The sequence below is a fragment of the Cryptomeria japonica genome, unplaced genomic scaffold (assembly GCF_030272615.1).
Source record: "Cryptomeria japonica unplaced genomic scaffold, Sugi_1.0 HiC_scaffold_219, whole genome shotgun sequence".
Taxonomy (NCBI): domain Eukaryota; kingdom Viridiplantae; phylum Streptophyta; class Pinopsida; order Cupressales; family Cupressaceae; genus Cryptomeria; species Cryptomeria japonica.
The window spans coordinates 230,385-246,128 of NW_026729041.1; the positions used below are offsets into that span (position 1 = coordinate 230,385).

General features: G+C 33.8%; 1 protein-coding gene and 1 pseudogene across 1 annotated transcript; both read left to right on the plus strand.

Moving 5' to 3' along the window:
• The first annotated feature begins 216 nt into the window (after nucleotides 1-216).
• Nucleotides 217-4,072, plus strand: LOC131868788 (subtilisin-like protease SBT4.14). Its single transcript, XM_059215667.1, has 11 exons — nucleotides 217-309; nucleotides 402-508; nucleotides 602-699; nucleotides 976-1,122; nucleotides 1,237-1,342; nucleotides 1,465-1,993; nucleotides 2,070-2,173; nucleotides 2,287-2,517; nucleotides 2,973-3,084; nucleotides 3,231-3,444; nucleotides 3,528-4,072. Exons 1-11 carry the CDS (start codon nucleotides 217-219, stop codon nucleotides 4,070-4,072), a joined length of 2,286 nt encoding a protein of 761 aa, XP_059071650.1.
• A 7,616-nt stretch (nucleotides 4,073-11,688) lies between these two features.
• On the plus strand, nucleotides 11,689-15,420 carry LOC131868789 (cucumisin-like; annotated as a pseudogene).
• The last annotated feature ends 324 nt before the right edge of the window (nucleotides 15,421-15,744 follow it).

Here is a 15,744-nt window from a genome sequence, read left to right on the forward strand (position 1 = left end):
CCGACCAATAATTTCAATGAAATGCCTCGTTAAACTCACGACGGAAGAACTTAAATTCTTTGTTCGTACTCGTATTTCGTTTCACACTTTTCAAGACAAAAAGCCACCTTAGTATTATCAACATTTTATTTATTTATTACACACTAGAGTAGTATAAATTGATGGCCTGTTTCATTACATTCTGAGATACAGTAAAAAAACATTACTAACCTTTTGATGGCAAGTACAGTCATAACCCATCTTCTGTTTCCCTTGGCTTTTCTCGTTATCCTTTTCTCCACAGCTGCTTCTCGTCAATTGAATGAAAAGGTAATATCTTAACTCTTCTTCGATAGTAAATAACTTCATCTCCCTCTGTTTGGATTGCTACTGACTGAACATTTTATTCTCTGTCAAATCAGCTTTATATAGTGTACATGGGTGATGTTCCATCCCCAGATATACAAGATTACTCCCAAACAGCAGCAACTGCATCTCACCTCTCATTGCTTCACTCTCTACATGGAAGGTTATTACATAGTTCTTTCTTCTTGTATGCTTCACTCTCTACATGGAAGGAGAAATATTTTTCTAATTTTGTTTTTGTAATATTCTTGTTAAGCTATGAGGCAGCACAGGAATCTTTTGTTCATAGCTATTGGAAAAGCTTTAACGGATTTGCAGCTTGGCTTTCCTCATCTCATGCCCAACACCTCTCAAGTAAGATTACCCCAAAAATGGATGCTGTATTTAACAGTGTGCTCTGTAGGAATTTTTAGAATGGTGTCGAGATGAATTATAATGATAATGGGATGAATTGCTTATGAATTGGAAATTTAAAATACCCAATATATGCTGAGAAGGATATTGCATCTTAATTAGAAATTTGGCAACCAGGATATTAGTAGTAGTTACTAGAAATTCGTCTTTGTTTTCCAAATGTATTATCATTTTATTTTCAAATAATGAGTTGAAAGTCTTGTTTGTGAATTACAGACACAGATGGCATAGTTTCGGTCTTTGAAAGCAAAAAGGCCAAACCCTTAACAAGTAGATCATGGGATTTTGTGGGACTCCCTCTGTCTCAGCAAACCAATGATTTGGAGTATCAAAGTGACGTAATTGTTGGCGTTCTAGATACAGGTATAACAAAAAATAATAGAGGCTTCATTGGTAGCATAGAACAGACACTAAAATGGTTTCACAAGATTCTCAAAGTAATTCTGAAGAAATATCTCTTACGCAATTTGAGTGCAGGGGTATGGCCAGAATCGGAAAGTTTCGATGACAAGGGATTGGGTCCCATTCCCTCAAAATGGAAGGGAGTGTGCCAGACAACACCCGACTTCAAATCCTGCAATAAGTACTAGAACATTCATTCGTGCTACTTCTGGAACTAAATCCTTTTACCATCAAGAAATGATGTAGAAAATAATTATTTTTGAGATTTTATCGTGGTGACAAATGTATTTAATTATTTCCCAGGAAAATAATAGGTGCAAGCTTTTATAATAAAGGCTCTGGATCTGAACCAGAGGCTGGTGAGTTCATCTCTCCAAGAGATTCAGATGGCCATGGAACACACACTGCCTCCACAGCGGCTGGAAGCATTGTCAAAAATGCCAGCCTTTTTGGATTTGCCCAAGGAGACGCGCGTGGAGGAGTACCTGGCGCAAGGATTGCTATATACAAGGTTTGCTTTTCAGATTGCAGTGACGTAGATATTCTTGCCGCATTTGATGATGCAATCCATGATGGTGTGGATATTATTTCTGTTTCGATTGGTTATTCAAATGGAGGATTCCTTCCCCCACTTAACTACTTTGAAGATAGCATTGCAATTGGAGCATTCCATGCAATGAAGAGAGGAATCTTAACATCAAATGCTGCTTGTAACGATGGATCTGTGGGAACTGTTTGCAATTATTCCCCTTGGTCCTTGACAGTGGCTGCAAGCAGCATTGATCGCCAATTCAAATCACAACTTAATTTGGGAAATCAAACGTCCTTCGAGGTAAATCAAATATCATTGTCATCCACTCATATTAAGTGATCAAAATTCTAATGAGTTGAGTTTAATGGTGTGATAGGGGCGTGCTATAAATACATTCACAATGGAGCAGCCTTGGTATCCTTTAGTATATGGAGGAGACGCTACTAATGTTTCTGGCGGATTTTCATCACAGGACTCAAGGTGAAATGCAGAACATCATCACATGAATTTGATAATGAATTACTTTTTTAAATTACATTTGCTCATTTGTTGAAATCAAAGCTCGCCATTTGTATGATTATGAATATGGTCAGTGGTTGCAAGTTATATTCCCTGGATCGCAGCTTAGTTGAAGGAAAAATAGTACTTTGCTACTTAGCAGACCCATATGATCTGCCCGATGGTGGAGTGTATGTCTCTGGAGGGGCAGGTGCCATAATAATGTACGATCCAATGAATGATACAGCTTCCTCGTTCATCGTCCCAGCTACACTTATATTTAACAAAGAGGGAGAGGTTATCAGATCTTACATCAACTCCACAAGGTAAATGCATGAATGAAATGAATTACTTTTTCCCCATAAAAATTGCGTTTGATGGAGTAGAAAGTCATCTAGGACTTCTAGTAATTGAATTAGACCACAATCCAACAAATTCATGAACGGCACTACCTAATAGGCACAATCTATTGGGTTGTGGTCTAATTTATTTACTAGACGCCCCTTCGAGATATAATATTGTTTTACTCTAAAATTGGTTAAAACGTTTGATTGCCTATTCAAGATCAATAAAAAATGAAACAAATTCTGACATTCAGAAACATTAAATCTATGGTACAACAAAAGAAGCTGAAATCAAAAGCCTTTATTATATGAGTGTAAAAGAGCCCTAAAGTGGACAGTTCAATAACAAAATGAAAATTGAATATGAAATTTCAAAAAAAGAAAAAAACCAAACTTTAAGACACTGCTTATGTTTTAATTCCAATACATTTCATTAGCTCTCCAACGGCAAGCATAGAAAAAGGTGTGGTTCGGAATGATTTACCTGCACCTATAGTGGCTTCATTCTCATCAAAAGGTCCCAACCAAATCACACCAAATCTTTTGAAGGTGAGAAAACTAAAATATCTGAATGGTATTTGAAAATTGATCTTAATTAACAATTAAACTTGACATATATATCAGTGGCTCACTCTCAAAAAAAAAACAAAAAAAAACATTTAAACTAATCCATTTATATCATATTTCCTTGACAGCCTGACATCACCGCACCCGGTGTAGATATTCTAGCAGCTTGGTCAAAAGCTGCACCAATGACCACAAGTCCTTTGGACAAAAGAGTTGTGGATTTTAACATAGTTTCTGGAACATCCATGGCATGCCCTCATGCCACAGGAGCAGCGGCCTATGTCAAGTCATTTCATCCTGACTGGTCTCCTGCTGCTATCAAATCTGCTCTCATGACCACAGGTGGGTATCCATTTCATAACCCAAAAATTGTATATAATCTTATTTCTTTCTTATCTATGCTCACAATTTAATTTGTGATTCAGCATCTACATTCGATGCAACATTAGAGGGCAATCGTGCTGGGGAATTAGGATATGGTTCAGGGCAGATTAACCCCCTCAAGGCCATCAATCCGGGGCTTGTGTATGAAGCTGACGCAAAATCCTATATCAATATGCTATGTAGCCAAGGATACAATGAAACATCTTTACGTTTGTTGACAGGAGAATCTGTCACTTGTTCTTCAAAATTATCTGAAAATGGAGTATGGGAACTTAACTATCCTTCCATGATGATTGTTAGGGATGTAAGTGAGCCCATTTTTGTTCAATTTCCAAGAACAGTTACAAATGTAGGACCTCCAAAAGCTACTTACCAAGCCAAATTAGATGCGCCCCTTGGAATGAACGTGACAGTGGAACCAGATACACTCTCTTTCACGTCCTCCAATCAGAAGATGTCATACAATGTGAAAATTGAAAGTCGGGTTGTACCAGATGATTATGCTTTACTATCAGGTGCACTGACTTGGAGCTCTGGCAATTACAGTGTGCGCAGCCCCATTGTTGTATATTATGTGAAACAGTAAGATAATTATGGCATCTATGGGCAATTAAATTGTCTTAGGACGTAGGTGCATTTTATGAAAGCAGGGTTTGTTTTCCAATGTCCTCGTAAAGGGTTGGAGGGTGTTTATTTTGTTAATATATTAGATTTTTATTGTGGACATTCAAGTATAACCTTTCAAGTTGTAATTTTTTCTTTTTACAGATTACTTAATCTTTTTAGTTTTCATGTGATTTTAAAAAAAAGTAGATTTTATGTTGTGATATTTTATCTTTGGATAAATAGTTTTTAAAGTATATGTTAAAAAGGAGCTTATATTGATTTCATGTTAGTATGAAAAACAGACTGTATTGATCTTATATTATTGTTTAAATAAATATATTTGTAAATTTGTAAATTGCACATTAAAAACATAATATTAGTATTAAACAAAGATTACATATAAAATAAACTTCTTAATAATGATAAAATTTTCTAAAATCTATTTTCTATGTTTTTAGTCATTGATAATTAGACATGCAATGAAGAACAATTCATATAATATAATATTAATTGGATATAAATTCAAAAGATGAACTAATTTTTAATTTTTAATTTACTTGATTTCATCTTGAAAATGTATTGATGGCAGTACACATGTTAATTTAATTGAACATGCACGATGACAAGATTGCTTTTCTTGATAATGTCAAGATTGATTTCTGGTTACCACTACCACACGGTTATCTCATAATGTGTATTTAGCAGTACCGATACATTTTAAAATACCCTTCGTTCAATGGTTCTAGTAAATTACATAAGTAGCATTGAGAGATTAGAAAAACTCTATCATTGTAGATCATGTAAAGTACACTACTGGTAATTAGTAATTAATTTAAATGTTATAAAAAATCACTTATTTTTACAAAGAAGTGATTTCTTTTCTATTTTCTTTTTTTAATTCATCTTTTTAAGGATTATAATCTTTACATATTGGTTTCTTTCTAACATTATTATAAATCATAAGTACATAGGCATATATAATCGATTGGACATAAATAATCATTGTTTTGAATTATAATCATATGATTTATTGGTTAATAGTTCTTACAAATACGTGATTGAGTATTGTTGTCTATGTATTCTCCATATCTCCATATCACCAGATGTTATAGTTTGATATATATCATAGGTCTATTTTTGTATGAATTCTCTCAGCTACAGATCTATTAGATTTTGAGTTTGTATCTAGCAGTCAATGTATGGAGCTGTAAGAGGATGTAAGAGCAACAAAATGTGATGGCAACTTTGAAGAAGCTGAAGTTCAGATTGTTAATGTAATTTTTGAATCTAACGAATCTATAAAACTTTATGTGTGTTTTCTTCCTATTTTGTACCCCTTTTTTCCTACATGTGGTATCAAAGCTTGGTTGGTTGTATTTGTTGGGAGTAAAGGATCATTGATAGTTGCTCCAAGTTGTTTTCTACAAGGATCGTGGGCATTAGAGGAGGAAAATTTTCTATTGTTAATGTAGCCATCAGCCAAAAGAAGATTACAGCTAAAAGGAAAGGTTGCTAGTCAAAGATTGAGAAGGTGCACAAAATTGTCAAGTGTGTGAGCAAGGTAAGTTTTTTTTTTGTTTCAATGGGAAAAGCTGATAGAGTAAACAAAGAGAAAACAAATTATTTGGAAGAAGAATTGAAGGAATGTAAGAAAAGAATTTGATAATGCTTTTAAAAGAGATAATTATAAAAATGTAAACTTTCTTTTGCATGATAATTGTGAGCTTGAAATTTTCTGAAGAAAGTAAAAGAGGAAAATGAAGAGAAGAAAAATTAATGTTGTTTAATGAGTTGGAAGAGAAATTGAAGAAAGTAGAAGAGGAGAATAGTCTATACAACAAGGAAATATCAAAATTAAATGAAGAGAATGAATGTTTAAAGTCAAAAGCATTGGGCCACGACACTTCATATAGTACAAAATATTCGTGTTCATCATTTGATAAGTGTAATTTTATTAAAGTCATTGTGATAAAGATAAGCATGTTAATGAGTCTGAAAATATTGTCAGAAGTGATGAGATTAACAAAAGTTGTTTTCAAAAATTTGGTTTGAATATTATGGAGAAAATGGATTATAAAGGTAAAGGATTGGGAAAACATGAAAAAGGAATCAAAGAGCTCATTCAACCAATAGAGATGCCAAAATATGAAGGGCTTGGATATAGAAAAGGTGAATTGATGTTCAACATGATATATGTTTAAACAAATCACCAAAAAAAGAAATAAATCCAGTGTTCTCTTGCAACAAAGAAAGTCACATTAAAGACATGTGTTGGGATCTACATCCTTGTAAAATTTGTGGTTTAAGAAATCATTCTAAAAAAATGTGTTGGAACAAAGAATGGAAGAACATGAACCTATGACAGCGTGTATAAAAATGGATTGTGGATGGACCTATGGATCTGGTTGGGAAGAGCTTACAAGTATGTTCAAAAGGTTGTACAAATGTTCATATGTGAAGACTAATAGAAGTCATGAAAGGTTTGGATGTTAAAAAAAAATAACAAGTGTTTTCAGTAAAAATAAATTATTGTCTAGCAAGACATTTACAGATTGTGAAGATATAGAAAGTTCCCGGTTGATATTTTGAATATTTGAGATTGTTGCGGTAGGGAGAGAATCCAAATGAATGGTATCATTATTAAGAGTTGGAAATGGTTTAAAGGAAAGATTTCAAAGTCTAAATAATTGATTTGGAAAGGGACACAAGAAGACAATAGTCTAGAGAAAATAAATTTGTGAATGTCGCAACATTTATGGTAGTTGTGATTAAGGGGGAGTGTTAGAGATAGTAATCTCAACTACCCCAACCATGTAGTCAGCTCTGTATCATCAGTTTGCAAGCATATCTACAACATTAAAGACAAGGATTCAAGTAGATCTTCAGTTGGATTTGCATTCTAAAAAACATTATTTTAGATGCAAGATTCTATATGTTTCTTCCAACTATCTCCAGCTTCCCGAAATATTTAAAGACCTCCATAAAAAGAGGCACTTGTAACCAATCTATAACCAATGAATAAAGATTTGGCTTTCATTTTGTATTTTGATTGCCCTATTTTGTTATGCTTTGTTTGTTATCTACTCCCCTGTTCCATCAAGTCTTCCTTGATTTTGGTAGAGTCGTGTATTAGAATAAAGTTTTAAAATGAAGTTTCATGTAATTTCAACTAAATTTATTAAAAGTTAGAGTTTTATTTTCATGTTATAAATGTTTTTTTTTAAATTTATTTCTCATCAAATAAAGCTATTTAAAGTAATTTCTCTTTTAAAGTACTTTTTATAATCTTAAAATTTAACTTTCAAGTTATTTTTTTAAGCTTTGAAAATAAAATTTGTAATTAGATTTTTTAAAATAAAAATTCTTTAAATTCTTTCAATTTTCATTCATTTGTATTTATTTAACATGTTATGTTTTATTTTTTTTGAAAATTACATTTTGAAGTTTTTAAAACTAAAACAATATAGTTTATATTTAAAAGATTCTTAAATTAAGGGTGTGTCATTTAAAGTCTTTTAAATAAAGGTTTTTTAATTTTAATCATCATAATTTCATATACACATTTTTTCAATGTGAGTTTTAAAAATATATATCTAGTTTTAATTCAAAATTTATAAAATAGCGAAAAAGATATTTTAAATAGAAAGGTATAATATTTCACTCTTGTTTAAGCAAAGGGGGTATTTTTTTCCTTTCCAACTAACCTCTTTGGTTCAGTATTTTGTAATGATATAAATATAAATTTAAATTTATGCTAAATTATAATTTATTCAAGTATTATGCGTCCTCTCAAAATATTGCCTTAATGAGTATTTGATTTCAATGATTGGCATGACATGCTAACAATATTTTCTTGATGTGAAAATTCTAATATGGTATTATACCATGTAGATTTGTATGCACTTTGATGCATGTTTTGGTAAGATGTGTTAGGATCCCTTTCTACAAGGTTAACCATGGAGGGCACTTTAGCTGCACCTCATTCATTGTAACCTTTTTGGGACCCACAAAGAATACCTCCATTCAAATCATGGTATGCACTAACATTTGGTGATGATTATGAACTTGGATCTCTTTTCTTCATGGTAAGGATCAAGTTATTGATTTTTTTTGCAAATTTATTATATATATTGAAAGGAAATATGGTTCTAAACTCATAATTCTTCTAAGTTGATCATTATGAGGTATATGGCAATAATCCTTTCAATGGTTCTTTCAATGGCACGAAAGCCTTTTACCATCCTTGTTTTCTAAGTTTTTCCATGTATATAAAGTTTAAATGACCATATCTTTCATGCCAAATTCTATTTTCTTCATTTACATGTGTTAGTAGTAAAGTATAATTTGATTTAGCAACAAAGCCATAAAAAGTGTACAGATGAGATTGATAATCAACCTTACCAATAGCAATTTTGGATTTGTCTTTCATGTCAAATATGCTCATTAAATTTGGGGTGAATTCAACTCTCCTTCTGGTGCTACAATACATCATTCAATATGAAAAAAAGGATTGATAGAAAGCTTTGGAATGTGTAGGTAATTCTCAAAACTACTAGTTCTAAGCTCTACCCTTCTTTGTCTAGTTTCCTCTACTAGAGAGTTATCTCTCATGAGAATATGAGTACCTTCATATGGTTTTAAAGATGAAGGAGAATCTTTTGTGGTTAGCATGTCCTGTCAATCTCCAAAGTCTATGATCCATGCATATGGAGAAAAATCAATAAAAATTAATGTATGTGCATTACCTCTTTGGTGCTTCTTCTTCCTTCTTTTTATTGGCACTTTTTTGAATGAAGTTACCTATATTATTCTACTAAAGTGTCTGCAACATGAGATCAATGATCTTCTTCATGCATGGTGATTCTAGACGGTAACCACAGTTGCAATAGCTACACTTTGATTTTCCATTTTTGTCCTTCTTTTCCTTCCATCTAGTACATTCATTTAGATTTTTGAGATTGGCTCCGTTTTTAGGATCTAGTTCCTTCTTTCCTTTGCCTTTGGATTTCTGATTGGATTTCAAATTGTTCTTCCCACTTGCATGCACAAGAAGTGCATTATCTTTAGAGTTTTTCAAGGTACAAATCCTTATGAGCTTATCCTACTCATGAATTAGAGCCTCAATAAAAGCATCAAGTGTGGGTATCTTCCAAGTTGCTCTTGTTGTAAGCTTGGCTATGTAAAAAGTGAAGACAAATACAAGATATTTTAGATCCAATTTTGACAAAATTGTAAGAATTAATTGATTTTCTTGCGTGAATTTGTCAATTTAGTATCCTTTTAGTTCAATTAATTAAGTCTTTAACTTTGTGAAGAAGTTTTCAAGATTTTTAAAATTGCTTGGATCTAATGAGTTGAGCTTATTTTTAAGTATGTGACCCTGCATCTCATCTTGCTTTCAAAAAATAGTCTCCAACATAATCCAAACCTTGTTTACAGATGTGCAAGCATCGACATGAAACAACAATTCTAGCCACATGGATAAGCATAGGAGACTGAAAGCCTCATTCATGTAGTAAAAATATTTGGATTTTTTAATTGCAGAATTTGGTTCAATGTTTGTTGCCATGACTATACGATACAAGTCTCTACTTTTGAGTTGAAGCAGAATCTTTTGATTCCATTGGAAATGATTGTATGGTGTGAAAGTAGAAAAGACTATAAATTCCATTCTTTCTAGCTCCCGTAAGGTTTGATACCATGTTAAATTTTAAGAACCTACATAAGATAGTATGATCTAGATGAAAAAAATAAGAAAAGAACTTACAAATTAACAAAAGAAAAATTGAGAAGGAAAAAAAATGAAAACTATTTCATTAATCACAAATTAATGAAATAACAATAAATAAAGCTTATGTGAAAGCTTAGAACAAAGAAAAAGACATAAATAAAATTATTGACCTTTGTTAACTTACATTAAAATAAGCAACATTAGCTTTTTCATTCATGGGAATAAAGCAACGATGATCATCCATAGGATGGATAAAAAGAGCTTTGTTAAACAATAGAAAAAAATTGGTTACTTGCGCTAACACAAAGACCAAAGAGCCTCCCTGTTTGATGGCTTTGGACTCACAGAGTCAACAATAGGGACTTCAAGTAGCGGGAAATCAACATTCAATTCCTAATTGCTCCCATTTAATTCGTCTTTCAATAACCCATCACTCAAAGCCTCCATAATCTTCCGAGAAGTATGAGGGAGTGGCACACTAGCCTATGCTCATTAATGACTTCTCACCACCAAAAGCAATTCTATCAAACCAATATAATAGCAATTGATATCAAAAAAATATGAAAATAAATAATATTAATTAAAATAAAACGGTAAGAAGCAAGAACCTAAGTCCATATAATAGAAACCATTTCAAACCAAAAAGAAGACATCCAATCAAACAATCGGATATTGCAAGAATCAGAGTAATGAAGAGGACAAAGAGCACCAAGAGCGACGAAGGAAACCAATCTAAGATCCTTGAGCAATTGCAGAAGCACTCAGAGCTGAAGATGGAAGATGACCTTTTACCTCCCAAAGAGCACTTGCATTCACCTTTGATCAAATTTTTTAATACAACATATAACTTTTTCAAACTTTTGTACTGATATTTCATATAATTACTCTTTACTTATTTACTAAATATATTCTTGTCTGTATACAAGAATTTAAAACCTCTGTTAATTCTCCTCTTAATTCATCCCAAAAACTACTTAACACCTCTTTTTTCAATAATCATCGAATTCGAAATCAGATTATGGTCCTCTCCTTCTCTCACTTAGAGTTCATATATTAATTCTTCCCAAAAACTAAACATATTTTTCCATAGTAATCATCGAATTTGAAATCAGGATATGGTGCTTTGCTTTCAGTGGTAATCGTTTGTTTATAATAGTTTCCCTTTCTTAAATTGAAATTCAGTTTAAATTCGGGCCATTTGTGTGTGGTTGATAATATTAGGAATGCGAGAAATGTGGGTATAAATTCAAACGACCTTGGACCGACGATTCAATCGATGATTTCAGCCTTGGCGCCTTCTCAAAACTTGTTTGTATTAAGAAGACAACGGCAAATACCGCATTCTATTATTGTTTTCCATTATTGCTTTCCATTGTTTTCTGTGAAACGCCTCGGAGTAACGTGGTGCAAGACAATGTTTTACTTATATATTACAAACGAGAGTTCATAATAGATGGCCTCTTTCATTGCATTTTGAGACCTCTTCATGGCAGGCACAGTGATAACCCATCTTGCGTTTCCCTTGATTTTTCTCCTTATCCTTGTCTCCACAGCTACTTCTCAATACTTGAATGTAAAGGTAATATCTTCATCTCCCTCTTTTTGACATGTTACCCCTCAAAAATGTTTTACTGACTGAACTTTTTTTTCTTGCCAAATCTGGTTTACATAGTGTATATGGGTGATATTCCACCCCCAGATATACAAGATTACTCCCTAACATCAGCGACTGCATCCCACCTTTCATTGCTTTACACTCTACTTGGAAGGTTATTACATAATTATTTCCTCTTGTGTGTCCACTCTGTTGTTCTAAAGAAGAACTATTCTTCTAAATTTTATTTTTTCAATATGCCTGTTAAGCCATGAGGCAGCACGGGAATCTTTGGTTCATAGTTATTGGAAGAGCTTTAACGGATTTGTGGCTTGTCTTTCTTCATCTCATGCCCAACATCTCTCAAGTAAGATTGCCGCTGTACTTAACAAAAAACAATTGTAAGAATTACTAGAATGCGGTAGGGATAATATAATGGTGGACATATAATAGTTTGTTTCATAAATATAGTTTGTGTGCAGTAGACATGTTTCAATATTGACCCATGCCATGCCTGTTTGTGAATTATAGATACAGTGGGTGTAATTTTAGTGTTTGAAAACAGAAAGATTGAACTCTTGACAAGTAGATCATGGGATTTTGTGGGATTCCCTCTATCTCAGCAAACCAATCATTTGGAATATCAAAATGACGTAATTGTTGGCGTTCTAGATACGGGTATAAAAATAACAATAGAATCTTCATTGGTGCTATAGAATAGATAGTAAAATGGTTGCGTATATATCTCACATTAGCGTTACATATTTATTCTGAAAAAATCTCTAAACCAATTTAGATCAATTTGACTGTAGGGGTATGGCCGGAATCTGAAAGTTTCGATGACACTGGATTGGGTCCCATTCCCCCAAAATGGAGGGGTGTTTGCCAAACAACGCCCGACTTCAAAGCCTGCAATAAGTACTCTCATCCGTGCCGTAACACTGTAGACAATAATTCTTTTGAGATTTTGCCATGCTGACAACTGAATTTAACTGTTTCCTAGGAAAATAATAGGTGCACGCTTTTATTATAAAGGCTTTAGATCTCCACTACCAGCTGGCGAGTTCCTCTCTCCAAGAGATGCATCTGGCCATGGAACACACACCTCCTCCACAGCTGCTGGAAGCATTGTCAGAAATGCCAGCCTTATGGGATTAGCCCAAGGAGACGTACGTGGAGGATTACCTGGCGCAAGGATTGCTGTATACAAGGTTTGTTGGTTAGATTCTTGAAGCGATGTAGATCTCCTTGCAGCGTTTGATGATGCAATCTATGATGGTGTGGATGTCATCTCTGTCTCAATTGGGCATGGTTTATCCATGTATTACCCACTTGACTGCTTTGAAGATAGCATTGCAATAGGAGCATTCCATTCAATGAAGAGAGGAATCTTAACATCAAATGCTGCATGTAACGATGCCCTTGAGGGATCTGTTTGCAATTATTCCCCATGGTCTCTGACAGTGGCTGCAAGCACCATCGATCGCCAATTCAAATCACAACTTGTTCTGGGAAATCAAATATCTTTCTAGGTAAACCAAATATCATTGTGTTCAACTGATATTAAGTGAGCAAAGTTCTAATGTGCTGAGTTTAATGGTTACGTAGGGGCATGCTATAAACACATTCACAATGGAACAGCCTTGGTATCCTTTAGTATATGGAGGAGATGCTGCTAATGTTTCTGGGGGGTTTTCTTCACAGGACTCGAGGTGAAATACATACTACATCACATGAATTGATAAAAAATTAGTTTGTTAAATTAAGTTTTCTTATTTTCTTGAACTCAAATCTCTCCATTTGTATGAATGTGAATTGGTCAGTGGTTGCGGGTTCTATTCCCTGGATCGCAGCTTAGTTCAAGGAAAAATAGTGCTTTGCAACTTAAAAGATGGCAGTAATCAGCCGGATGGCGGAGTGTATGTCTCTGGAGGGGCAGGTGCCATAATAATGTATGATTACTTCAATGATACAGCTTTCTCGTTCATGGTTCCTACCACAGTTATATCAACTGAACAGGGAGAGGCTATCAGATCTAACATCAATTCTACAAGGTACGATGCATAGATAATAATAAATCACTTTTGTCATCATAAGGTTGCGCTTGATGGACTAGAAAGTCATCCTAGGACTTCAACTAAATAAATTAAGAACATCTTTAAGCCAAAAGTAGTATGCCGATAGACCAAAACCCAATAGATTTATGAAACCTCATTAATATTTACGTATTGATCTCGCAAAAATATCTTTATTAGCTGATGGGGAGTTGGTATTTAACAACTGGCTGCAGCCTGTGTAGTCTCGTGCTCAGCCTAAAGAAAAGATGTGTCTGAGTGAGTCCCTTTAAAAGCTTCTATTACGAAGGCTTAGGGTGGTTGAGCCATTTTATGTTTAGAAAGATTTTACAGGCTTAGGGTGGTTTAGTGCATTATTCATACAAAGATCATCTAAATATAATAACTTTCTTATACGATTTATCTCTAACTGTGATCAGTAAAAGATTTGTGAATTAGTAAGCTGCCTTTAGAGTATGCCACGTTGATTCTAAGATCGCTTCACTTTAGGAGGATCCTAGATGCAGATGGTTAGGACTGTAGTGTTTGTTCTAGTGCCTAGCCGTATTCGCCCATTTTAGGTTATCCAGTGGTTATTAATTAAATCCAAAATTGATTAATAAGTTTGAACCCCAATTCAAAATCAATATAAAAAAAATCAAACAAATCTTGATATTTAGAAAAGTTATATTTATGGTACAATAATAAAGGCTGAAATTAATTTTTTTTCTTTTAATAGTTTCAAAACGCTCTGACATGGATAGTTTAGTAACAAAATGAAAATTCATAATAAAACCTTATTTGTAGTGAGTATGTCAGTATTTAGTTAAAATCATGATTCTCCATGCTCTAAGAGATGATTTATGTTTTCATTTCGTATATTTCATCAGGTCTCCTGTTGCAAGTATAGCAAAAAGTGTGGCTCGGAATAATTTACCTGCACCTATAGTAGCTTCATTCTCATCTAGAGGTCCCAGCCGAATTACACTAGACCTTCTAAAGGTATGAATAAAACATATATGTGATATGAATTTGAAATTTCATTTCCATAGGACCTATACTGATCTGAATTAACTACTAGACAAATTTAATCATCTCATTTGTCCTTGACAGCCTGACATCAGTGCACCAGGTGTAGATATTTTAGCTGCTTGGTCAAAAGCTGCAATAGTGAGCCAGAATCCTTTGGACAAAAGGGCAGTGGATTTTAACATAGTATCTGGAACATCCATGGCATGCCCTCATGCAACAGGAGCAGCTGCCTATGTCAAGTCATTTCATCCTGACTGGTCTCCTGCTGCTATCAAATCCGCTCTCATGACTACAGGTGGCTATCCATTCCACAACCCAAAAATTGTATACATTCATTTATTTTTCTTATCTATACTGACAGTTTAGTTTGTGATGTAGCATTTACATTGAATCCAACATTAGATGGCTATCAAGATGGAGAATTAGGATATGGTGCAGGGCAAATTAATCCCCTCAAGGCCATCAATCCGGGGCTTGTATATGATGCTGATGTAAATTCCTATATCAATATGCTATGCAGCCAAGGATACGATAAAACATCTTTACGTTTGCTGACAGGAGAATTTATCAGTTGTCCTTCAAATTTATCAAAAAATGGAGTATGGGACCTTAATTATCCTTCCATAATGGTTATTGGCAACGCAAGTGAGCCTGTTTTTGCACAATTTCCAAGAATAGTTACAAATGTAGGACCTGCAAAATGTACTTACGAAGCCAAAATAGATGCACCCTTTGGAATGAACGTGACAGTAGAACCAGATACACTATATTTCACATCCTCTAGCCAGAAAGTATCATATAACCTGAAAATTAAAAGTGAAGTTGTACCAGATGATTACACTTTACTATCAGGTGCATTGACTTGGAGCTATGGCAATTACAGTGTGAGAAGCCCCATTCTTGTCTATCTATTATAATGCGAAACAGTAAGATAACCATAAGATAACCATAGCCTCTACAAGTACCTATTCATTCGGCATCACTTCAAAGATAATGCCATTAAAACCAAAAGTAAATGTCCTTGGTGTAATTCATAGTTGTCGTTTTGCTTTTACTTATGTTGTGACGATATTTCCCAACTAAAAAATCGCCAGAAATTTGTCTCAATGGTCAACGTGGACCATTTAGAATGGAATTATCAGAGTGCTCTCGACGCAATTGAATGGTTCATATTATATTAAAACAAGACTCTATTTCAGAATATTTTGAAGAAGTGTTAGAAGAGGTTTAGTTTGATGGAT